Here is a 24,807-nt window from a genome sequence, read left to right as displayed (position 1 = left end):
TCCAAATAGGTCCGAGCAGACTCCGAGATGTCTGCTTTCCCACTGATCATTATCAGCTTTTACTCCCCCTTTGCTGACACTGGTCCAGCAACTAGTGGACCTCAGAGACATTCCAGATGGGGGAAGGTAGCCACATGCAAAAGCAAAGGAATGTGGGGAGAAGTAACTCACTCCATTCCCCCATAGGAAAGACACATAAAGCCCATAAAACAGACTTTTCTTCATTAATTTATAGACAAACTGTTCTATAAATGAACATGCATATCCTCAGGACATTGTGTGTATGATTATTACTGTCTCGTATAGTGTCTTTTGTACTGTATACCATTTTGTGCATGCTTTATGACCGCTAGATAATGTAAAATTATTGGTATCATGCTTCCTATCAAATTAATCCTTGTGTGATTCCCTAAACATTGGTGTATAGCACCGCCTTATAGCGTGCATTGTATGCTTGTTATATTAATCAGAGCATAAAGGGGCACAAACTGCCAGCTTACTCCAATCATGCAAATGAGTCAGCTTCCAAACAAAGGAAATTTTCCCGCTGGAAAATTGCACCTTTCTCATTGGTCAAGCCAAACTCGAAAGGAGTGACCTCCCTTAGGAGTTAAAGGGCACTGTCGGAGTGACCTCCCTCTCCTCTCTCTCTCTTCCCTCTCTCTTTCTCCCTTCTGCTCATGGTTGCTGCTCGTGTGCGACCGGAAACACCCAGTCCAACCGCGTGGTCTCAGGCCGGCAGGCCTCAAACACATCACGCCATGTGTAACTTCCTCGACCATAACAGAGTCAAACTAACACCGCAAGTGCATCATCATTTCTTCATTCAACGCGGATGAAATTGATTGCAACTTCAACACCATCAACTCAAGGAACCATCAAGATTTTCTCCTGAGACTGCATCCGGGCGCTCTATCAACCGCCAAGGCATTGCAAGTATCGTACAATTAACTAACTAAACAGAGGTTTAGTATAAGCTGTGAACCCCTTTGTTAACAAAGGTGCTTTGAAGTAAGAAACTGATGGTTCTTTCAGATGGTTAAATGAATATTTTCATAGCTTTATTCCCCTGTTCTGTTCCTGTTTCATTCAATTCACTTTTCCATTTCCCATGTATGCGTGATTTGTGTGTATGTGTTTGTTTAGATTAGTTATGTGTTCGTGATTTAGTTAAATAAAGCTTTTGTGTACATTCTTGCAAGTTGATTCTGGTCTGCTTGTAAATCAACGTCAGTTTAACGATTTGATCACAGCTACATGCTAAGAAAGAGTTATTTTTCTGTGGCCACGAAAAATATCCTTTCTGAGAGCTGATAGACTATCAATACTGAGTGTTCGCTGGAAGAACAGATTAATTAAATGATTAAATGTTCATTCAGCTACATCAAGTTAATTCTATTAACTGATCCAAATGTTTATAATGAATTATAACAAGTTATGATTAATTATTCATATTTCCATTTGAAAGATAATTTAACTGTGGTATATTTTGATAAATAATCTCATCCCTGTTTTTAAAAGATTTAGTTTCAAAGCTGTACCTAAATATGTGTAATATTATTTTCAATAAGCCATGAGAATAATATTACTCCAATAAGTGAATTAATCATAATTCCCTTATTAAAGCTAATTCCTTACAATAGAAATTGTGAGCGGATACAACGAGATGTTGTATTACGATTTTGATGGTGGAGAATTTTATTCAGACAAATATTCTAGTTATTTGTCATTTATCTAATTTATAATGGTTGTCGAACACGACTAATTCCATTATAAATTTCCTTACATAATAATGTAGAATAAGGACAGTCTAATTGAATTCCTATCTCACACCTACTGTTTCCCTACATATAATGGTGGAGGTACGCAGGCACTTTAACCCAACCCGTGTACATTTATACTACCAAATTCGCTACAATACATATAAACAATGCAATCCAAAGTGCATCTGAACAGCGGTGAAACACTTTCTTATGATGTGTTACATTCATATGAGCAGACAGAAAAGTAAGTTTGAAGTAAGTTTGGAACAGAAGAAATAGAAATAAACCTTGTGTAAATTATCAGCTTTACGCTAAGCTAAAATGCTATTTCTAGCCATTTTACAGGCACGTTACCAGGCACGATCATATTTTTTTATCAAGAAAATTCACGTTGGATCATAATTAATTTTTTTCTAGTAAGACCTTTGATATAGGTCAAAAATCATATTCTTGATAATAATTTTTGTATTGTTTTCCTGTAAAAATATCTAAAAATCCTTCAAACAAGAACAATTTGATTTATCTTGTTTTAGAAACAACACTGCATAAGATATTTAGTTTTTTCAGAGAATGTATTTTTAACGTGTATTTTGTCTTACTGTACTGGCAGAGTTTTTATAGTCAAAACAAGTGAAAAAAATCTACCAGTGCTGAAGAAGTAATCCAAAGTATTTAGAATACGTTACTGACCTTGAGTAATCTAACGGAATACATTACAAATGACATTTTACAGCATGTATTCTTTAATCTGTAGTGGAATACATTTCAAAAGTAACCCTCCCAACCCTGTGTGTGTGTGTGTGTGTGTGTGTGTGAGAGAGAGAGAGAGAGAGAGAGAGAGAGAGAGAGAACAAATTTAACTGTTTAAAGTGTGTCAGTTTGAGTGCATCACCGTGTTGTCAGTCCGAGAGACATGCTTGTTTGTGCATGTCTGCATCATTATACAAATCAAACCATGTCAAGCTACAGACAGTTAGAATCTCTAAGCATATGACCCTACCAAAGCAATACCAATACCAGCCATGCACTGCAAAGCATTCACTCCAAGCATTGAAATTATGCCAGAGAACGACACTCAGAGCCTGATTCGACAAGATTTAAATTTAAACTAAAAGGGTAACAATGAATAGGGAAAACATAGCAGGCTAATGGGAATACACCATGACTGTGCAACCAAAACCAGAAGCGTTGTATGCATTTTTGTACTTGAAATGCTGTAAAGCTACAAAACATCAATGAGTAGTAGTTGCTTTTGATGTTTTTTTTCAGAGACAAATTTATTTAATACACCCCTAAATTTCCTGGAATTCAAAGTTCAAATGGAATCATACCACATATGCGATATAAGGTGACAAATGAGAGGGTCATGCAAGGTCTCAGTTTGAACTTTGGGAAATAGAAACACTAACAACGTCAGATTTACAAACCTTTTGTTTTCCTTTGCAAAGCATACCTTGTCTTAAATTTGCTTTGAGTTGACTATATCACTGTGTGTACTGCCACAGTTTTCAGTTCAACTGGATATTAAGAATATTTGTGAGACCCTAAAATAGTTTAAAGCTAAATCTGTTTTTCTTAAGCTCTTTCATGAACATATGGGGTTTAAATCTTAAATATATTTCAAGTAGAATAAGAGATAAAAGTTATTCAATAGGTCTTTTCCTAAAGCTTGTGAATTGCCTACCTAGACAGCATTTTAAGGCATCATAGGCATACTCCAAATGTAAAAGCTGTTCCAAAACGTAGGCAGCAACATTATTTTGCCATCCAAGATGCCTTGTTTTAGCCAAATTCTAAGGCAGCAAGACATGTGTGCTTCATGGATCTGGCAATCCAAGAATGCATTGTGTCAAACAGTGAAAAAATACATTCAAGTAATGTTGACTAAAAATATAGGCCAACTACATCCACTTCATTCAATACTAAAGTAAATCTATTTAAAATGGACTATTTCACACAATTTACATATCTTTTTTTATCCTCTAAAGTGTTGCATTGTTAGCTTAGCAACATGCTAACCAAATCAATTGTGAGTCCTGTCTCTTGTGTGTTTCACATGAGTGGCACTAGTTTGTGTAGCACTGAGTTTCTAACTCTATAGAGAGTTCCAGATCAGTTAATCATGAGATTAGATGCTGCCTTAGAAGGTAGCAGCCTATGTAGGCTGTAGACAACAGGACACCTCGCTACGCTTTGGTATAGAGCTATTATTATGAAAAGGTAAGTAAATCTGGCTCGTTGTTTAGCAAGGGAGGGTCTAGTGGGGTGATGTCATGCAGGGGGCGGGGTCGTTGTCATGGGTACCAATGCTGGGGCAGGGCCTGTGTCTTTGGGGCTGCTGGCTAGGTTGGTTTTGTTGTTAACCTGTAAGTGGGATGAGGAGCAAATCACACATTACCAAATATCTCACCGACAGGGTCTACTATATCAAACTAGGGTTACAAAATTTCACAAGACTGGGAAAAGAAGTGCAGGAGTTCTGTGACAGAAAACATCCACAACTGGAAATACACAGATACGCTGACAGACACAGATATACATGAGGAAACTGATGATGTCAGTTGATGTGATGAATACAACAACAGCTTACACATGTGATGGACACAAGTGTGAACATATACTGTGCCACAAATAATAAAATAATTAGTCAATAAAGTTGTTTAAGTATCTAATTTTTTTTGCCACTAGCGGCACTAAACGGATTTGCAAAAATAATGACTGTTTTCAAACAGGTTTCCAAAACTCCACCATCTTTTTTTCTTTGGCCAAACAGATAGTCTCGCCTCAAACACTATTGTTTGAGCCAATGTTTCACATTAAGTATTTTAACTAGGGCTGTCGATTAAATGTGTTAATTCAGTGTGATTAATTTTATACAAAAAAACGTGTTTAAAAATTACTGCAATTAATCATGTCCCCAGACCGTAATAAGTAAGATTCCTGAGCAATTCAAGCTTGAAGTACCACCTGTTTTCTTCAGGGGCAGTAAGCGAAACTTCAGCTGTATAGGCAATGTGCAGCTTATACAGAGAACAAACCAACCCTTCAGCAGACAGCACAACACGAGGACACGTTCTTGCGTTCAAACACTGCTAGATGGAGTGCAAATCCGAACTTAGAGACCTCAAGATGTGTTTTTCTAAGTATTAAACTACGTTTAACTTGACACAGCGACCTAAAAATTTTATGTTTATGATGCACCAGAAGCATCCATCTGATGCAGGTGTACAATGACACGTCCTTAGACAAGCCCTCATAATAAATCTCGGACTGACTGACAAATTCAATTGGAAAATGGATTGCTGTGAACTGTTAGCCAATAATTGGCTTATGTTCAATAATATGCATATAAACAATACATTGGATTCTAAAGCCATTTTGTATTGTCTTATCAATGCTTCACTCCTCTGCCACAATAATGTAATGCATTTAAATTTTTATTTTAATTACACTATGTAACACAATTTTTGTTCCTGGGTAGTAAGTGTTATTTCCTAATTGCTTATGCCTCAAAAGTATAGAAAATGGTTTTATTCCCCATAAACTTTGCTTTTGTGTCCAGGACAGTGATATTTTGAAATGTACCTATTTCCAATGAGAAAACGGGTGAATTTGTGTTTTTTCGGTCACATAAAGTCAGAAAAAAACAACAACATATGAATCCAAAATTACATGTATTTATACTAAAGTAATACAAAAATGATTACAAAAGATTTAGAAGTGAGTAGTTTTTCGAGATTTACGATTATACTGTAAATCACTTTCATGAATCAGCCCCCAAATGTACTCGGCATACTTCAAGGCGTCCAGCAAGGTCTAGATGCTGTTGTAATCCTCTTTGAGGTGCACCGATTGAGCCAGGGGAAGAGACGGGTACTTGTTACCATTATGGAGCAGCAGGGCTTTGAGGCTCCTGGATGGGCTGTCAAAGAAGAGGCGCCACTCATTCTGGTAACAGGCGATTCTGATTGCCTCGAACAGACTGGTCACATTGTGGCAGAAGCAGAGCCCATCTTGACGGGTGAAGAAGCTGGAAAAAGGTTGGTGATGCTTCCCCTGATCTGCGACTTGCACACTTTCATCCAACAAGTTCCACTGCTTGAGCCTAGACGTCAAAAGCTCGGCATTGGACTTGGTGAGACCAAGATCTCTAATCAAGTCGTTGAGGTCTTTTTAGTTGGGGTAGTATGGGTTTCTCTCCTCAGCTCCACCTCTGAAATTGTCATCTGGATCTACAATGTCTTCCTCGCTCTCTGACTTGCTGCTCTCTTCTAAAGACGGCTGCTCTCTCTCCAGAGGAGGGGGTACGGGGAGCTTATGGCAGTGTGGCACCGGGGCGATGGATGAAGGAAGGTCCAGATACATGATAGCAGGTGCATTCTTGCCAGTCCGATGTTTGGAAGGGTCCACCATGCAGAAGTAGCAGTTGCTTGAGTGGTCAGTGGGTTCCCGCAAAATTCTTGGGATAGCAAACTTCATGGCTCTCTTTTCCCCTCTGTACCATCCTACAAAAATACATTTATTTCACCCATGACTAATGTGTAAGAGATTTCTGCAACATTTTTCATATATGATATATTTTTTCAATAACATTGAAAATTGTAAAACATTTTACAATTAAAAACCTTTACAATTGTAAAAATTTACAAATTTTATAACAAAATTCCGAGCAACAATTGTCCATCTTACCTTCCAGAGTTTTTTTTGCAGTGCTCGCAGGTGAAATGAGGTGCCCAGGGTTTGTCTTGATCCCCGACAGGCATGTCGAAATATGCCTTGTAGGCCTCACACATCTTAGCAGATTCTTCCACGGAGTACTTTTTCACTCTTGTCTTGATAAATTGTCCGCAGACATAGCAAAATGCATCTGCTGGATGCTTGCAGCCTCTTGATGCCATCTCAGAAAAATGCAGATATGTATCCACTTTGGCAGCTGAAACTAACCTGAACTGGTGGGCTTAAGGGCCCTGTATTTACAGTATACTACTATTTATGTTACTGGAAAGTTCTAGAAAGTTCTAGAAGTTACTCCAAGTTTACTCAGCACTGAATCTATCTGGAATGTTCTGGAAAATAGGTAAATTTCAAAATATCACTGTCCTGGTCACAAAAGCAAAGTTTGTGGGGAATAATAGCCATTTTCTATACTTTTGAGGCATAAGCAATTAGGAAATAACACTTACTACCCAGGAACCAAAAAAATAAATAAATAAATAAATAAATAAAATCGTTGCACGGTGTTATTTTATTTTAATTGTTTAATTTAACTGTATTTATTTAAATATAACTATTATAATTATTTCATCATTATATATTGAATTATTGTTATTTGAGGGGCTTTCTTAGCAAATATTTATGTATGCGATTAATTGCAATTAATTCAATTAAATAATCGGCACACCATGTAACTAATTTGATTAAAAATTGTATTCGATTGACAGCCTTAATTTTAACATTGAAAAAATTTACACAAAGCACCATTAAAGTCCTAATTTTTATTATTTTTGGATTAATTCATAAATTATTTTCTTATTTTGGATTATAATATTGACTTTATAAATTAACTTCATTAACATTAACATCTACCATGTAATATGTCCATAATGTTGGAAATATTATAATGACCACATTTATTTCCAATAGCTTGCTCTTCAATTTTTTCTTAAACTTTAATTAAATCTTTTAAAGACCAAAACATGTAACATTAATAGTGTAAAAGTATATTAAATATTTTATGTGACACATCCACAGTATGTACATAAGTAAACAAGACAAAATAAAAGTGAGAATGAATGGTAATTCCATTTAATTTCCAGCAAATTCAGGATATTAACTAAACATTTCAAGGTCCAAATAGATTTTTGTTTCCAAATTTGTATTTTTTCTAAATGGAACCTGAAAATTGGAATTGAAATGGAATTGATTGAAATGCCACACAGCACTCTAATTGCAACTACATTGTTGTTGTTGAATTGGAAATTGATCCAATTAAAAACCTCAGCATTTTTTGAAAAACAACCAACAAACAACAGTATAAACCTGAACGACGCACAATGATCTAATTTTAGATTATTCTAAGGCATTGCCAAGTACATGTATTTTTTAAATCTTGGTTTTGCAAAAAGGATTAACAGGAAACAAATTTAACCCACCTTCACACCATCTGTCTTCTTGTTCAACAAGCTTTTGGCTGCTGTTGAGTGAAAAATAAGAGGGAACCATAAATATGTACATACTAGAACATTATAAATCCATTAAGGAACATGCAGCAGGCATTCTGGGATTATCGTTCTCCTTATTGTGACAAGACCTCAGGCAGGAAAGACTTTAGACTGTCAAACAAATCATTCATGTATAGGATTGGAACTCTATTGTTTGGCACACACAAAGCAAATCTAAGGGATAAAAAAGATTAATACAGGTCACAATCAAAACCATTCATCAAGCAAATCGTTTCTTAGAGGATAAGTGTGTTTGTGATAAAAAAAATTTTTTTTTTAAAAATGTAATTTAATAGTTCAACTGCTTCCAAGTGTAATTTGTTCCTGAGAATATTTTGAATTGGTTTTGAATGAGTGAAAATTTAGGGAAAATATAGCATTCAAAACATTCCAAATGTACACAATTATTTTTCCAATTATTTCATATTTTGGCAGTTTATATGCGTTTTTTTAAAGTTCAACTCATGCTCATAAACACCCAATTGTAAAATTAAAAACTGCGAGAGTGACAAGAATAGAACTTTATAAATAGTGTGGCATAACTAATGAAAATTGTTTTTAAGTGAAAAAAATAAAATAAATCATATAATATAAACAAAATATTCAATTAAACAAACATGAGTTCTTGTACAATTCTCATACAGTTCTCATACATAGAGCACAAGCTGTAAATGTATCTAAATATCTCATACAGATTTAAAAATATGCAGCAAATATATATTTTAGCATACACTTGGCTACTAAAGTTCATGTTGGTGATAGTATATTTTTCACAATATTGCATGCTAAAATAGTTTAAAGTATTGAAACTTAACACATTTGTCCTCAGAGAAAGAGTTGCTTTGAATTCAGCTTATCACAATGACCATAATGCTATTACAGTATGTTGGCTCAAAGCTTTTCTATCATTCCATTGCAACACAATTTATGGCATTTGTGCATTTGTAAACCTTTGCACTATAGCTTATATATAAATGTAACATTCCAGTAAATGAACATATCCAGATGGAAATGTAACCAGAAAATGCGCAAGCACTCAAGATACTTATTTCATGAGCGAGACAGTATACATTTACTCCCTCAGTAAAATGAAACTAGGAATTATTATTGTGGTTACATTCATAACACACCATATATCATTACATTATTCAAAAGTAACATTTCAGTTATGATTCCTGCTTAATGCGTGACTACATAAACGTTTATGTTTTAAAGATCTTGCATTTTGAAAGATTCAATGTAAGACCTAGACAAATATGACATTATGAATGTAACCTTGATCACATGCAAACAAGGGTAATTAGTATCTCATAGCAACAGGGAAGTGTGTCAAACAAGCAAACCAGTTGACAGACTGGTTAGAGTAAAAACACATCCCCTTCTAACATCTAATCAGATTCTTACCTCACGGGACAAACAGGACACCCCCACCCCCCCACCCCAAACACACACACACACACACACACACACACACACACAAAAAGGAGACAAAGCAATGTTGAACAGGAAGGAAATGTTAAATAAAAAGTCAGGAAAAAAGTTCCACCACACTAAAACAACCTTAGTGCAAAAAAATAAACACCAAATTATATATATATATATATATATATATATATATATATATATATATATATATATATATATATATAAAATATATATATTTAAAGAATAATTACTAATAAGATTACTGAAAAAATAAATAAAATACTATTATAAATCCAGAACACCACACTGTTTATTTGTGACAAAATAAAGTTATAGCTGTAGAAGAAATCAAAACCTTATGTTGCAAACACATACATGAACAACCATTCACACATACAGATCAACAGTGCCAGACATACCTGAGAAGTTTCTTGTGACCAGGAGAGTGGTCAAAATTGCACCCTGATTGCATTTTAAGTTTGGAAAGTGAAAGAGAATGGAAAAAAAGCAAGAGAGAAGTGAAAGGGTGAACCATTAAGAAGCAACAGCAGTAAAATGCATACCCTAATTTTCTTTAAAAATTATTTGCAGGATAACTTGCCCACCACTTGACAAGTGCCTAAAAAATCTTGGCCATTGAAAAATCCATATAATTCTAGCACTAGTAAAAAGGCATATGAAAGAGGTTGACGAAGGGGTAAGAAAACCAGACAAAAGCTAACCTTGAGTTTCCTTCTGGCATTGAACTTCTTCAAGCACTCCACAGTTTCCTGTCTGTGCATCATGGAGGCTACAGTGGAGCGTTGCTGGAGAGAGACAGAAAACAATGATTACAAGTGATTAGTGAGGATTAGGAAATTATTTTGTTGTCGAAAAGGAAGAGTGTGTCTATGTATGTGTATTGAAACACATACGCAGATCCAAGGGTGTTTGAGGGCTTCAGCAGCTGTGATGCGTTTAGAAGGATTGATGGTCAACATCTTATTAATCAGATCTTTAGCTTCAGGGGTCACTGTGTCCCACTCAGGAGAGGGAAACTATAAAAAGAGATAAGACGGTTCCTTATCACAACACAAGAATCATTAATGATTATGTATGACTTGTCAGCCTGAGAACCCAAGGAACCAAGATTAATTATGTCAATTTATCATCAGAGATATCAAATAGATTAAACTATTATCAGCAGATTTATAAGAAATCTTATCTGATTTTTTATTCAGAGGTCTACTCATGGAGCGAGATGCAGAAAAAAACAGCAAAATGATCAAAGACCTCCGTCTAGCATATGTTTACATAGACTAACAACTACAAAATAGCGCAGATGGACAGATCCTGTGTGAAAGACCCCTAAGGCAGCATTGTAACCCGAATGGAACCTCAAAAGTCACTGATTTGAAATTAGGTACCATTTTTTTGAGACAGAGTACAAGTACCATTACTTTTTTTTTGGTATTCGCCGATACTGAGTCCGATACCTGTTTTTTTTTTTTTTTTTTTTTCCTGAACTGTATATCAACAGTTTATTTACATTTTATAATCAAAATGGTGTTTAAATAAATAAACTAATTAAAACTTTAATTAAATGAATAAATGTATAATTAATTTTCAACATGATATTGTATTATTTTTTTCAAACGAAGTGCTTTTTTTCAGAACCTCACATCACAATCTAAAATACATTGGACTGGACTGTGTCTGGAGCATCAATGGAGGGAAGTGACTGTAGTTCAGGAAGTGATCCAGAAATGGAAGATAAAACATATGGTGGGAACATGGAGAGAAAGAATGGTGGAAAATAGTTAGTCGGGAAAGGAAAAGGAAGAAAACTTCCAGTCATGGATCGTGTATTGATAGTGGAAAGGAAGATCAATCTGTCAGGAAATATAGGGAAGAGTTTAAGGTAATGTTGAAATTCACAGACACTGATACTATGATAAACCCTTTCAAACTAACTAAAGCCCTGAAAAAAGCTTTGGGAGATATAGAAAGTGCAAGGAAAATGAGGAACGGAAATTTACAAATCTTGTGTAAGGATGAAAAACAGCAAAAAGCTGCATTGGGCATAAAATCGATGCTAGGCCAAAGAGTTTCATGCACTATACTGTATAAGAAAGCTTGGATAAGATGTGTAATCACTGGAATACCAATGGATGTCTCCAATGACAGAATTAAAATTTGTATTGAAGGTGTTAAGGTGATTGAAGCAAAGCGTCTACAGTGTGTAAGAAACAAAGAAAAAATGGATATATTATCCGTAAGAGAATAAAGGGTATGGTTTAAAAAGGCAAATTGGAAAGCATATAAGTATCTTTGTGAGGTAAGGCTACTAGAATTAGAGTTGGAGTTGGAAGAAGGAATAGAGGAGTCTAATGGGAAAATATGTGGGATTTTTGTATAAAATGGCAGAAGAAACTATAGGTAAAAAGAAAAACTATAAAAAGAAAAAACAGTGCCATGGTGGACGGATGAGTGCAGTAATGTGGTACAAAACAAGAATAAAGCATTTAGAAAGATTAGAAGACCTATACATTTGAAGATTTTATTGCATAGAAGAAAGCCCAAGCTGAAGTAAGAAGGGTAATTCGAGCAGCTAAAAAGAAATATTGGAGAGACTGGTGTGGCAAATAGGGGGGGGGGGGGGGGGACATAGACATCAATGAAGTATGGGGTGCAATCAGGAAAATGGCAGGAATTAAAAGAAGAAGGAAGAATAGCAGTGACAGACATTAAAAAAGAAGAAATGTTGGCAGAAGTATTTGTAAAAGTACATAGTAATGATAATATATCAGAAGATATGAAAAGGAATAGAGAATAGATGATGAGGCAGAATCCAGATGTTCTGATTAAAAGGAGTCCTTCTGATGATGCAATGGATGTAGAATACACTATGTATGAGTTAAAAAGAGCTCTTGGAGGAGTTAAACAATCATCTCCTGGCAAGGATGATATATGTTATGCAATGATTCAACATTTATCAGATAGTTCACTGAGTAAAATATTAAGTTTGTATAATAAGGTGTGGAATTCAGGTAAACTCCCCTCTTCATGGAAGCATGGAATTATTGTGCCTGTTGGAAAACCTGGAAAGGACAAATCTAACCCAAATAACTATAGACCTATTGCTTTAACTGCTAATTTGTGTAAACTCATGGAGAGAACGATTATATATAGGTTAAAGTATGTACTTGAACGGAAAGGACTAATCACACCAAATCAGAGTGGATTTCGGACAGGACGTAGTATTAGATGCTATGTTATGTTTGGAAGCAGACATAAAATAATCACAAGCTGAAAAAGAGACCATGGTAGGTGTGTTCTTTGACATAGAAAAGGCATACGACATGCTATGGAAAGAAGGATTATTAATAAAACTTAAAAATATGGCAATTGGAGGGAAATGTATAATTGGGTTATGGACTTTATATTCGAAAGAATGGTACAAGTTAGGGTAGGATAATGGATAATGGAACTAGGGTAGGATAATAGATATGGAACTTACCAGGGAAGTGTTTGTAGTCCAGTATTATTTAATATAATGATAAATTATGTTTTTAACAATGTTAAAGTAGACATTGGAAGATCACTGTATGCTGAAGACGGGGCAATATGGAAAAGAGGATGTAATATAACTTATGTGGAACGGAGCAAACAGGCAGCAGTGGTTGAAGCAGAGAAATGGGCTAATAAGTGGAGTTTCCACTTGTCAGTGATGTGCTTCACAAGAAAGAAAACTGTCCTAAAGTTTAAACTGAAATTATATAATCAGGTACTAGAACAAGTCCCAGTAATAAAATACCTGGGTATATGTTTGGCATCTAGTAACATTTAGAATACATGCTAAGAATCTGATAGAGAAGTGTAAAAAAGCATAAATATATTAAGATGTTTGGCAGGAGTCGAATGGGTAGCTAGAAGAATATCATTAAGAAGAATATATTGTGCAGTAATCAGGTAATCACTGGACTATGGGAGTATAATGTATGGTTATACCTATCATTTAAAAGAAAGAATCAGTCTAGGCTCAATCCCTAAGAATATGCTGTGGTGCTTTTAAGCCATCTCCAATTCCAGCCTTGCAGGTGGAAATGGGGGAAGTACCTTTATATCTTCGTAGGTAGAAATTGTCAATGACATATTGGATTAATTTAAAAGGACATAATGAGAATCATCTGGTTAAGAGGGTGTTGGAAGAATGTTGGGAGCATGGAAATGGAAAGATTAAAAGTTTTGGATGGTCTGCTATCAGAGATGCTCAAATAATGGGAATTACAGAGTATGTAGTCAGCCCTTCTGTGGTAATATCAAATGTGCCACCATGGCTATATCCTATGCCAATAATCGATCTTCAGCTGCAAAATAAAATAAGAACAAATATAATAAATGTGTCCCTAAGAAGCTTATTGTCCAACAACACCTAGATCAGGGGTATGCTTCAATGCTGCATATTTTTATTGATGGATCTAAAGATCCCTCTTCTGGTCGCACAGTTGCTGCTATGCATATTCCAAAAATGTAATACAGTATTAAGGAAAGAACAACTGATCATATAACTGTGTTTTCAGCTGAATTAATTGCTATTCAGTTAGCCTTTCAATGGGTTGAAGATGCTCAGCCTTCAAGTGTAGTAATATGCACAGACTCCTTCACAGCGTTGACAAGCCTTGCAAGTGAACAAAATTCAGTAAGACAGGACATTACCCATGAGGTCCTTGCAAGTCTGTTAAGAATTCATAATATGCAGGTATTAATATCCTTTTCGTGTGTTCCAGCTCATATGGGAGTGGAGGGCAATGAAATTGTTGACAAATTGGCAAAACAGACCCGAAAACACACAGAATTAGATAAACAAGTATCATTGAGCAAGGCTGAAATAAAAGGAAGAATTAATGCATACATTAATGACAAATGGCAAGAAGCATGGAATAGAGAAATTAAGGGCAGACATTTGTATAATATTCAGAAACAAGTAGGAATTGAGAGGATGGATTATAATAGCAGGAAAGAAGACTGAATAATTACTCGACTTCGAATAGGTAATTTTGGATTTAATCACTCACTTTACATTATAGGAAAACATGATAAGGGTTATCACTGTGGTCAAACAGAGACAGTTGAGTATGTTCTGTTAAAGTGTAGTGAATATGGGAAATAAAGAGCAGAGCTTATTAAAAGTTTAAGAGAAATGAGTGACACCACATTTAATTTACATAGCTGCTTAAAAATTCTGGAGGGGAACGAAAAGCATACAATGCTATTTTAAAATATCTTAAAGCAACTGGGTTGGACAAGAGATTTTAATGGCGTGCATGGTTTAATGTAATTAATGTGTATATGTATGTACATATATAATTATTATGATTATCATTATGATTATTATTATTTTTTTTTTTAAACTTCCTATCCGTTGATGCTCCACACTCCAGTCCAGTTGGTGGCGGTAATGCACCAAAGAAGAAGAAAAAGACAGTAGCTTCCCCCTGAAAAGCCGAATGCTACGTGACTCAAACTGATTATTAAACCACAAAAGGCTGCTATTTAAATTTTAAAAATATGTACTCTGTATGTGCCTCATGCTAAAAAGTGAATTTGCTCTCTGTTCACTGTCATCTGCTACAAACAGAGTTCTCGATGCTCATGATGATGTTTTCCCTGTATGAGCCAAGGAGTAGCTTTAAAAGGTACATGCAGTCAGCATCAGCACCACACTGTCTCCACACATGCTCAAGTGCTCACATTTGCAGCGCGCCGCTCATGCAAACTATATATTTATATCATTAAATCACAGCTTTTGTGGTAAAATAATCTCACTAGGACATAACGTGATTTTAATTTGTGCGCTGAATGTTTATGTAATGACATTTTATGACATATGGTATCGGTTTTTGTTATCTGAGCATTTTTACGAGTACAAGTTCAAGTACATAAGCATGGTATTAGACTCAATTCCGATACCAGTATTGTATCGGGACATCCCTATTTGGAATGTTTTACCTAGGCAGCAACTAGTGCAGCACACAAATAGTGCTCCTAATGAGAAGCACACCAGAGACTCGATCCACAATCGATGCCAATAGAGTTTGGTGTTAGCAAATGTTGCTAAGCTAACAGCATAATAGGCATAAAAATACACAGGCTAAACAAATATAGGGTAAAATAATTTTAATTACATTTAACGTTTATCGATACTTTTCAGTATTGAATAAAATTGTTTTTTTAATGTTTTTTTTTTCTCTTGACCCAACTGCCATCTTGGATGTTAATATTTAGGCAGAGGCTATAGCGATAGATGCTATTTACACTAAGTATAAAAAGCAACAAGAAGCATCTTCTTTGCACTAAGTGCAAATAGCGTTAGATGCTATTTGCACTCTAGTGCAAATAGTGGCAGATACTCTTACACCCCTGTTTAAATACTAACATATAGTGGCATCACTGCAGCACCCTATACCAACCCCTACCCCTAACTCTACCTTACAAAAAATAACCATGGTTTTACTACAGTAACCATAGTATCGCCATGGTATTTTTCTAGTAAAATCACTGTAGTAACTGTTACTAGTTACTGTAGTAACACCATGGTTAGTACATCAGAACTATATTGGTCCCGCCAAAACACATGGTTACTACAATATTACTACAGTAAAACCATGGTTAATTTTATCCAGATCAAATCCTTCTCTCAACTCCCCGACCTTCACTGTGACCAAATCACTGTGAGGAATCTCTTTTTTTATTTTGTATTATTTATATATAGTAGTATTATAGGAAATATTAAGAGTAGAGACATGGGAAAAAGTATGTCAAGGGGTGGGATTCAAACCCAGATCTCCAGCATGACAACACATTCACATACCATTGTTACACCCAGAACTACTACAACAGCTTAGATACCTTTTATTTAAAAAAAGGTATCTAACATGGCAGCATAATTTTACCGCTTACTGTTTGGAACAGCTTTTGCATCAGGAGCACGTCTATGATATAGCATAGACATACTTCAAATATTCCCTAGATAGGCATCTCAGCAGGTTTTTGAACAGAGCTTTAGTCTGTCCCTCTCAGTGAACATTCTGCAGTGAAACAGTGTGCAGATCATCAGAAATATAGTTAGCCAGACTCACATCATAGGCACCAGCCTTGATCTGCTGGTAGAGGCGATGCTGGTCTTCATCCCAAAATGGTGGGTATCCAACCAGCAGAATGTAGAGAATCACACCTATATGAAACAGAGCTCCCATTACTGGCACATTCACATCTTTAAAACAAATACTTAAATCTGAACTCCATTGGGCATAAATTCTGCAAGTATGATGGAATCTAGTCAGTTGAGGATGAGCCAAAGGGTGAACATATGTTATCCTCCTGTTATGATTGCTGTCAATTTAGATGAAAAATCTGAATTTCAAACATTTCTTTAATGTCTAAATGGCTATGTGACGACGAGGAGGGCAGGGCCGGGCCGTGACTACGCATACCCGGCCCCCAATCGGGCTAATCAGCAGAGGAGAGGGATAAGTGCAACAGAATGCAGCAGTTCGAAAGAGAGAGAGCCACATGCAGCTGCAGTGTGTGCATTTGTGTTCTGTGTCTTTTTGTTTAAGTTTTCATTAAACCATTATTTTGACAGTTCAGCCGGCTCCCACCTCCTCCTTTCCCATGAAGCTAGTAACCTTGTTACATTGGTGCCGAAACCCGGGAAGGAGGAGGGATGCGCTGTCGTGGAGTTCTCGCCACTACTAGCCAACTGAGGAACAGCCGCACTCCGAAGCACTTATCCCTCTCCTCGGCTGATTAGCCCGATTGGGGGCCGGACGTCCATAGTCATGGCCAGGCCCTGCCCTCCTTATCACAGGCTACTAAATAACTTCCAAAAGTACCTTGGATCTACCATGGTTTTTAGGACATTATAGTACCATGGTATTATTTGAAGTACCTTAGAGTACCATATAAAAGCCATAGTACAAGAGTATAGTAATCATACAGTACCAGTGCAATATATACTGTAAAAGTACCATGGTACCAGGGCTGTTTCTAACTATAAGTGGTATAAGCGGCCGATTAGGGCCCTCGATCCACAAAGTTGCAAGCAAGGTTTTTTTTTTCTTTTCTTTTTTTATAGTTATTTATTGTTATTTATAGTAATTTGTTGTTAATTTGTATAGTTACTTATTGGTAATTTATTGTTAATTTTTTTACAATAAATAACTTGGAGTTTCAAAGTAGGAATTCACTTAGGGCCCCCATAAGATCAGAAACGGCCCTGCATGGTATTATCATCTGCAACTATAACTTTACCATGGTACCACCTAAGTACTTTTTGGTAAGAGGGAAGAATTTATTCCTGAAGTTAATTCTGAATAACTGTGCAATCACCTTTACATCAAGGCTACATTGAAACATTTACTCATCTGCTTGAAATGAACTAGTTTTAAGCTGAAAAACAGAAAGACAATTTACCAGAAACACTCCATTTAGCTGATTAGATTCAACGCAGCTAAAAGGTTGCAATAATCAGTTAATGAGCTTTAACAATGGCATCCATCAAACCTCAGTGATGAGGCTCATATTTGTGTGACCTGCTCAGTCCTGTACTTACCACAGGCCCACATGTCCACAGGTTTGCCATAAGGATCTTTCCTCAAGACTTCTGGGGAGAGATAACCTGGAGTACCAGCAAAACCTGAATAGGAAGTGGGTAAGAGGAATGAATGCACTTTCTACAATTTTAAATTATTGATTTTAGTATTAAAAGCTGTAGTTTGCCAAGCTGGCAAGAAAAATATATTTTCTAGTCATGCAAAATTGTTGGTGTTAACAATATACTGTAGATTTATAGCAGTGGGTCCTACAGAATTCTGTTTTTGCAGCTCTATACTATACTATACCATACTATACTATACTATACTACTTTACTAATGAATACACATTTCATGTTTTTTTAAATGTAATTATGTGTATCTTAATTCTTTTGGGGATCCTGAAAAATTTTATTCCATCCGGCTAGGAATGTCTGTTATTTCGGTATATAATTTTTTCATCAACACTTCTCATATATTTTGACCTTCGTTGAATACAATAAAGCTACATTTTTCATTTCATTGCCTAGTCATTATGGATTTTTCTGCCAACTTGCTGGGTAAAATAACAGTTGGTGGTTCAAGTACTGCTGGCATCCCATCCAGTTTAAATTAATAAGGACAGCCAGATCCTAGAAACCGAATAGCTATGGTGTGATGCTACCCCTTTAGTAAATAATAATTGTAATTCAAAGTCATTTAGACAACTATTTCTTTTCAAACAGTGCTTAAGCTGGTCTTTTCAGCAGAGATGGGTGTATGGTGTGATACTTACCAAACCATGCCTGCTGATCACCTTGGACCTCTATGGCCAAACCAAAGTCAGCAAGTTTAACTGCAGCCCCCTTCATCTTACTGGCCAACAGCAAATTCTCAGGCTTTGAGTATAACACACACACACACACACACACACACACACACACACACACACACACACACACACACACACATGCACACATATATAAATGAATGATTGTAATTCTCTCTTAGTAAATGGGCTTTCTACTTAAAGGGATAGTTCACCCAAAAATGAAAATTATCTCATCATTTACTCACCCTCATGCCATCCCAGGTGTGTATGACTTTCTTTATTCTACTGAACACAAACGAAGACTTTAGAAGAATATTTCAGCTCTGTAGGTCCGCACAATGCAAGTGAATGGGTACCAACATTTTGACGCTCCAAAAGCACATAAAGGCAGCATAAAAGTAAACCATTTGACTCCAGTGTTTAAATCAATGTCTTCAGAAGTGATATGATAGGTGTGGATGAGAAACAGATTAATATTTATCCTTTATTTATTTGTCCTTTTTTTACTATCAATCCCCAATTTCACTTTCACTTCTTCTTTTGTTTTTGGCGATTCACATTCTTTGTGCATATCGCCACTTACTGGGCAGGGAGGAGAATTTATAGTAAAAAAAAAAAGGGCTAAAATATTGATCTGTTTCTCACCCACACGTGTCATATAGTTTCTGAAGAAACTTATGCTGCTTTTATCTGATTTTTTTTACCTTCAAAGTTCTGGCCACCATTCACTTGCATTGGGTGGACCTACAGAGCTGAAATATTCTTCTAAAAATCTTTGTTTGTGTTCAGCAGAGGAAATAAAGTCATATTTTCATTTTGGGGTGAACTATCCCTTTAAATCAGCTATTTAAGAGAATAACTCTTTCAACATGTTGGATGAAGTACAAGACATTTTGGATGAAGTTCAAAACAGCTAAATCTGCCATAAAGTCTGTATTGTTTCCGCACAAATGTAGATTGATTGTCAGTAGCTAAAAGGCTTTAAGAAGACTAAAGGATAAAATATTAGATTCTCAGACACAGCAGTGTGCTTCATAAGGCAATATTCTGTTAGACAATACCAGATCCGGCTACGTCAGACTGTTCTAAATTTGGCACTGGTCTGTGCTACATTGAGCGCCACTGTCTGGAGCTGAGTGTGTGAGTGTGTTTGCTCTGACCTTCAGATCCCTGTGGACGATCCCATTAACATGACAGTGATGAACGCTCTCCAAAATTTGCTGAATACAGTGACTGGAATAGAGAAAGAGAGAAAGGTAAGACAGAGGGGAAGTATAATTGTGAAAGGCAAGAAACACAATCAGTAAAAAGGGGGAACCTATTGAGAAAAATAAGAATGCAGTATGTTGTGGGTGATTGTACATAGAATTACACATTAATCAGAATGCATGCAGTCATTAATCATTTATAAATAACATGCTGCACGTTGCTCTTTCTTTCCATTATGCCCAGCCCCAAAGAAACATGCACATTTTGCTTTACACATGCAAAATTACACTCATACATGGAAGCAAGACTGAAAAAGGAAGCAGTGTGTAATTTATTATCAGTATAAATAACTTCCTTAGAGACACACAGAGAAACAGACTTGATATCTTGGACCTCACAAAAGAGTCATGTGACCTCAAAAGATCTGTCTGAAAGCAGATTTTATGGAGAGAAACGCTGCCAGTATCAAATTTACTAATGAGCAGGGCCACAAGGAAAAGCTCTGTAAACAGAAAGATCTGCAGATTTTCACCCCATTGGCACGCCTGTCAAGTTCTACACATCCCCCACCCCTTGCATATTTGTTTATTCATTATTTTTTACCAATAGTAGTGTCGTACTCTCAGCTCTGTTTAACGTCTGGTGCACACTGTATGATTTTGGCCACAATTTTGCTGTTTGAGAAAACATTTGTGATCATAAATCTTAATTGCCTTTACAATTAATCTTAGCCTCTGACAGTGTATAAAGTTCTTGGGTTGCAATTTTGGGTCACAGCTCATAAGACTGTATTATTGTACAGTCTGACACAGGTGATAGTTGATGTCGCACAGTCTGTCTTGGCTTACAGTATACCCAAGATCTTACTGGGATCTTATCGTACAATCTGACAAAAAAAAAAAAAAAAAAAATCATAAAGGATACAAAAAAAAAAGAATGGATTTTACATGCATTCTGCAGAAATACAAATATTTTTCAACAAACTTAAAAAAAAGTCTGTGTTAATTCTTACCTGGCATCAGCCTCACTGTAGTACTCCCTTGCTACGATATCTTCAAACAGCTCACCTCCAGTAACCCTGAGGATAAAGTGTCAAATTTAAAGTTACAGAGCTCAAAAGTAAGGTTATAGCTAAATTGATTTGTAGGATTAATGTATAAACTTTTCAGGACAGTATAAGGTACTGTAAATATTAGGAATGCACCGATACCACTTTTTCTCTTCTGATCTGATTCCGATAACGGAAATCTCAGTATCAGCTGATACCGATACCGATCCCGATTCCGATCCGATACCAGTGTTGTTTTTTGCATAATCAGTTTAGAATATCTTTACATTATTGTGTGGAACTAATTGGGTGTGCTCTTTAATATGTAAAGAAACACAAACACTCAACTACACATTATTTCAATATAAATGTATAGCTTAAGAACAACTTTGTTAACTAGTATACTGGATAATGTAGCAGCAGAATTAACAGTAATTCGAGTATAAGTCATCAGTAGAAAAGAAGTCGTTTTTTTTTTTTTTTTTTTTTGCAAAATTTTTCAACTTGTATCTGGACTTTAAAAGATTCAGATCTCTTTTTTGTTCAGTTTTGTCATCAGTCCACTTTTCATTCACACAGTTATTTTTTGGAACCCATTCAAATTAAATATTATTATAATTTGTAAACAAATGATAATAATAATAATACATTACAGTAGTAATATATAGTAATATATCTCAATCGTGCACCTTTAACTTTTAAACCCTCACACTTTTATTTTGACATTCTAAACTCCCCAGGAAGTCCTGTATGTGTCTGTCTGTAGGCAAGTTCACAGTAGTTTTATTAGCTTCTTATTCAAATTCTGGTAAAAAAAAGCACCTCCAGTGCCATTCTAAATGCATATTATAAGTGAACCTATTGAGCATCTACATCTGAGATGTTGTTCGTGAGTAGCGCTCAAATATTGCGCACCGTGTGAAGGCTAAAAATAGGTGCACGTGTGTCAACAGAGCAGCGCCATTCATTTTGTGCATTTTATATATTTACTTATAAAACACAGCATTTTATGATTTACAGAGCTATTGCACATCTTCAGGTGGCTTTGAATAAAATGCACGAGTCATATGAATTACTTTAATTGTGTTTTAATGTTTCTTTTATGTCATTTTTTGAGCTTGACAGTAACGAACATGACTAACACACAGTATCGGATTTGGATCGGGCTCATCGGACCGATACCTGATCCGTTTAAAAACGTCAGTATCGGAGCCGATACCAATCCAGGTACCAGATCAGTGCATCCCTAGTAAATATATAATAATAAAGTATAATAAAGGTTGTTAAAAGATGGTACAGTACAGTACAGCTTCCATGAAGCCATTTACTAAAAAATATATATATAAAAAAATAAAAATGCATGTAAAAATATATAAATATGTGTAATTGCCTTACTCCTAGTGAAGTACAACACTACCCACATTTCACCAATCAGAGACGCAGGTTAGCAAACATTAGCTAACTATTTAGCTAGTTGCCTACCTAATTTTAGTTACTATTAATAAAAAACAAATTAATAACAAAAATAATAATCTCTGTCTTGGCTAGTACTTTACTGGTGCTATTGAAACTTTGTAATGCAGCACTTTTCGTGTTAAGCCTGGTTTATACTTTGGAAGAAGCCAAACTTTTTTTCTCCTGGACGAACTAAAGCACCCATCATACTACGCATGATGTTGTTTTAAAATTAGTTAGTTTAGGGTGATGTCACGGTGTTTAACGTTCTGTTCCAGCCACAAATAAAGCCAATATTGCAGGTTTTTTAAATCATGTAAAAAAGTACATTTCCACACAATCTCTGAGAGACGGGCTTCAAAGTTATCCATTTTAACAACAGTAACCTAGGTAACAACTCCTTAGCTGCCTGGCACGCGTGATTGTAAATAAAAAGCGTCACGTCCAAACCACACCCACAAATAGTTTTAACCAATCATCAACGCTCTTCGACCAGCTGAATTCTTTTGGGTCAAAAATTTCAGAGATGTGCAGGAACAGGAGAAATCTCACCAAACGAACACCTTGGCAGAACAAAAATGTCACTGCATTTCATCATCATTTGTAGGCGAACTAAGCGAAGTCTGTTCTCCCAGTAAGTATAAATTAGCGTTTACTGTCTCCTTAAGATGAATCGCTTATGTTGTACCCCCTCATTTTGTAAGTCGCTTTGGATAAAAGCGTCTGCTAAATGAATAAATGTAAATATGGAAGTAGCATGTTGTAGCATTAGAGCATAAAATACAGTAGTTGTGCTTTATGATATGAAAATGCATTAAGAAGACACAAAAAACAGACTTAATTACATAATCTGCAGTTCTTTGTGCAATAAGTAGTTGATTCATTCCCTCATAAAATATGTTAAGTAAACAGGTTTGTATCTAAGTCTTTTTCTCTAATTTCAAAATAGTTAGCTCACAAATATCTGAGCTAGATATCCAGTCAAGGCTTAGAACTCTTTAATAAAGAATTTTCTGAAATGCCTATTTTGACAATGAATGGGAAATAAAGAAGTTGGCAGTCACTGTTGAGCTCTATTCAGAACCCAAAACAAGTTTAATAAAAAAAAAAAAAAAAAAAAAAAAAATGAAAAGTGATTTTACCTCTTGTAAGGGGTTTTGTTAGGCATGCAATGAAGTAAAATGACAAAAACACCTTAAAGGAATAGTTCACCCAAAAATGAAAATTCTCTCATCATTTACTTGCCCTTATGCCATTTCAGATGTGTATGACTTTCTTTCTTAAGCAGAACACAAATGAAGATTTTTAGAAGAATTTTCAGCTCTTTTGGTCCTTACAATGCAAGTGAATGGGTGCCAAAATTTTTAAGCACCAAAAATCACATAAGTCAGCATGAATAGACTCAAGTGGTTAAATCAATGTCTTCAGAGGCGATTTCATAGGCGTGGGTATATCAATTCTTTACTATAAATTCTCCTCCCTGCTCAGTCAATCTCCACTTTAACTTTAACTTTTAAATTCTTCTTCCTGCGTTTTTAGTGATTCACATTCTTCATGCACATCCCCCTATTGGTCAGGGAAAAGAAATTCTAGCAAAAATGGAATTAAATATTGACCCACACTTATTTAAATTCTGAAGATATGGAACCTCTGAAGTTACTTTTATGCTGCATTTATCTGCTTTTTTGTGTGTCAAAATTTTGGCACCCATCTTCTTGTATTGTATGGACATACAGAGTTGAAATATTCTTCTAAAAATCTTAATTTGTGTTCTGCAGGAGAAAGAAAGTTGTTGTAGTTGACTTTTGATAAAGACTTTCGAAAAGTCGTTGTTTAACCGTTGTAAAATCACTGCCATGTTGTATTGCTTTATACAATGGCAGTTACAAATACTAATGTTCAATAAACAGTAACATTTATTCATAATAATAATAATAATTGGAAAAAAGTAATCTAGTTCTATAGCCTAACTGAAGCAATGTCACAAGTGTGTGTTTATCGCCTTACAACAGCTCTGAATACAGCTCATCCAATCAGAATTCTGAGTCAGAACTGTTTTATAAAACAACATTAAATGTTTCTTTATACAAAACCCAACACTGTTAAAAATAACCGTGAGAATTCGGGTCGCAAACTGTAAGTTGGACATTACTGAATATGACAGCTTATGCCTTCTCTTTTTGCTTTTCTGTCTGTCTGTCCTTGTGTTCTCCTCTGTTTACCTCTTTTTCTCTAACCAGCCACGTCAGCTACTACCAGAGCATCTCATAAACCATTTACGACAGGTGACATGTCTTGA

General features: G+C 35.6%; 1 protein-coding gene across 12 annotated transcripts in view; it reads right to left on the bottom strand.

Moving 5' to 3' along the window:
• LOC127443398 (calcium/calmodulin-dependent protein kinase type II delta 2 chain-like) overlaps window positions 1–24,807 on the bottom strand; it is a 56,701-nt gene that overhangs the window by 14,219 nt on the left and 17,675 nt on the right. For 4 of the 12 annotated variants that reach the window (XM_051701965.1, XM_051701964.1, XM_051701969.1 and 1 more), the window contains exons 5-14: window positions 21,018–21,083; window positions 19,957–20,029; window positions 18,761–18,863; window positions 18,006–18,089; window positions 16,531–16,625; window positions 10,324–10,446; window positions 10,132–10,215; window positions 9,829–9,871; window positions 7,916–7,956; window positions 4,068–4,127 (exon numbers count right to left, since the gene is read on the bottom strand). In XM_051701965.1, the coding sequence (XP_051557925.1) occupies window positions 4,068–4,127; window positions 7,916–7,956; window positions 9,829–9,871; window positions 10,132–10,215; window positions 10,324–10,446; window positions 16,531–16,625; window positions 18,006–18,089; window positions 18,761–18,863; window positions 19,957–20,029; window positions 21,018–21,083 (772 nt within the window). The remainder of the gene's footprint in view (window positions 1–4,067; window positions 4,128–7,915; window positions 7,957–9,828; window positions 9,872–10,131; window positions 10,216–10,323; window positions 10,447–16,530; window positions 16,626–18,005; window positions 18,090–18,760; window positions 18,864–19,956; window positions 20,030–21,017; window positions 21,084–24,807) is intronic. The other 8 variants (XM_051701976.1, XM_051701968.1, XM_051701975.1 and 5 more) reach the window with 3 other exon arrangements.

Source organism: Myxocyprinus asiaticus, chromosome 7, assembly GCF_019703515.2.
Source record: "Myxocyprinus asiaticus isolate MX2 ecotype Aquarium Trade chromosome 7, UBuf_Myxa_2, whole genome shotgun sequence".
NCBI lineage: Eukaryota > Metazoa > Chordata > Actinopteri > Cypriniformes > Catostomidae > Myxocyprinus > Myxocyprinus asiaticus.
The sequence above is the reverse complement of the archived record's forward strand: the minus strand, read 5'-3'. Positions and strand labels throughout refer to the sequence as shown.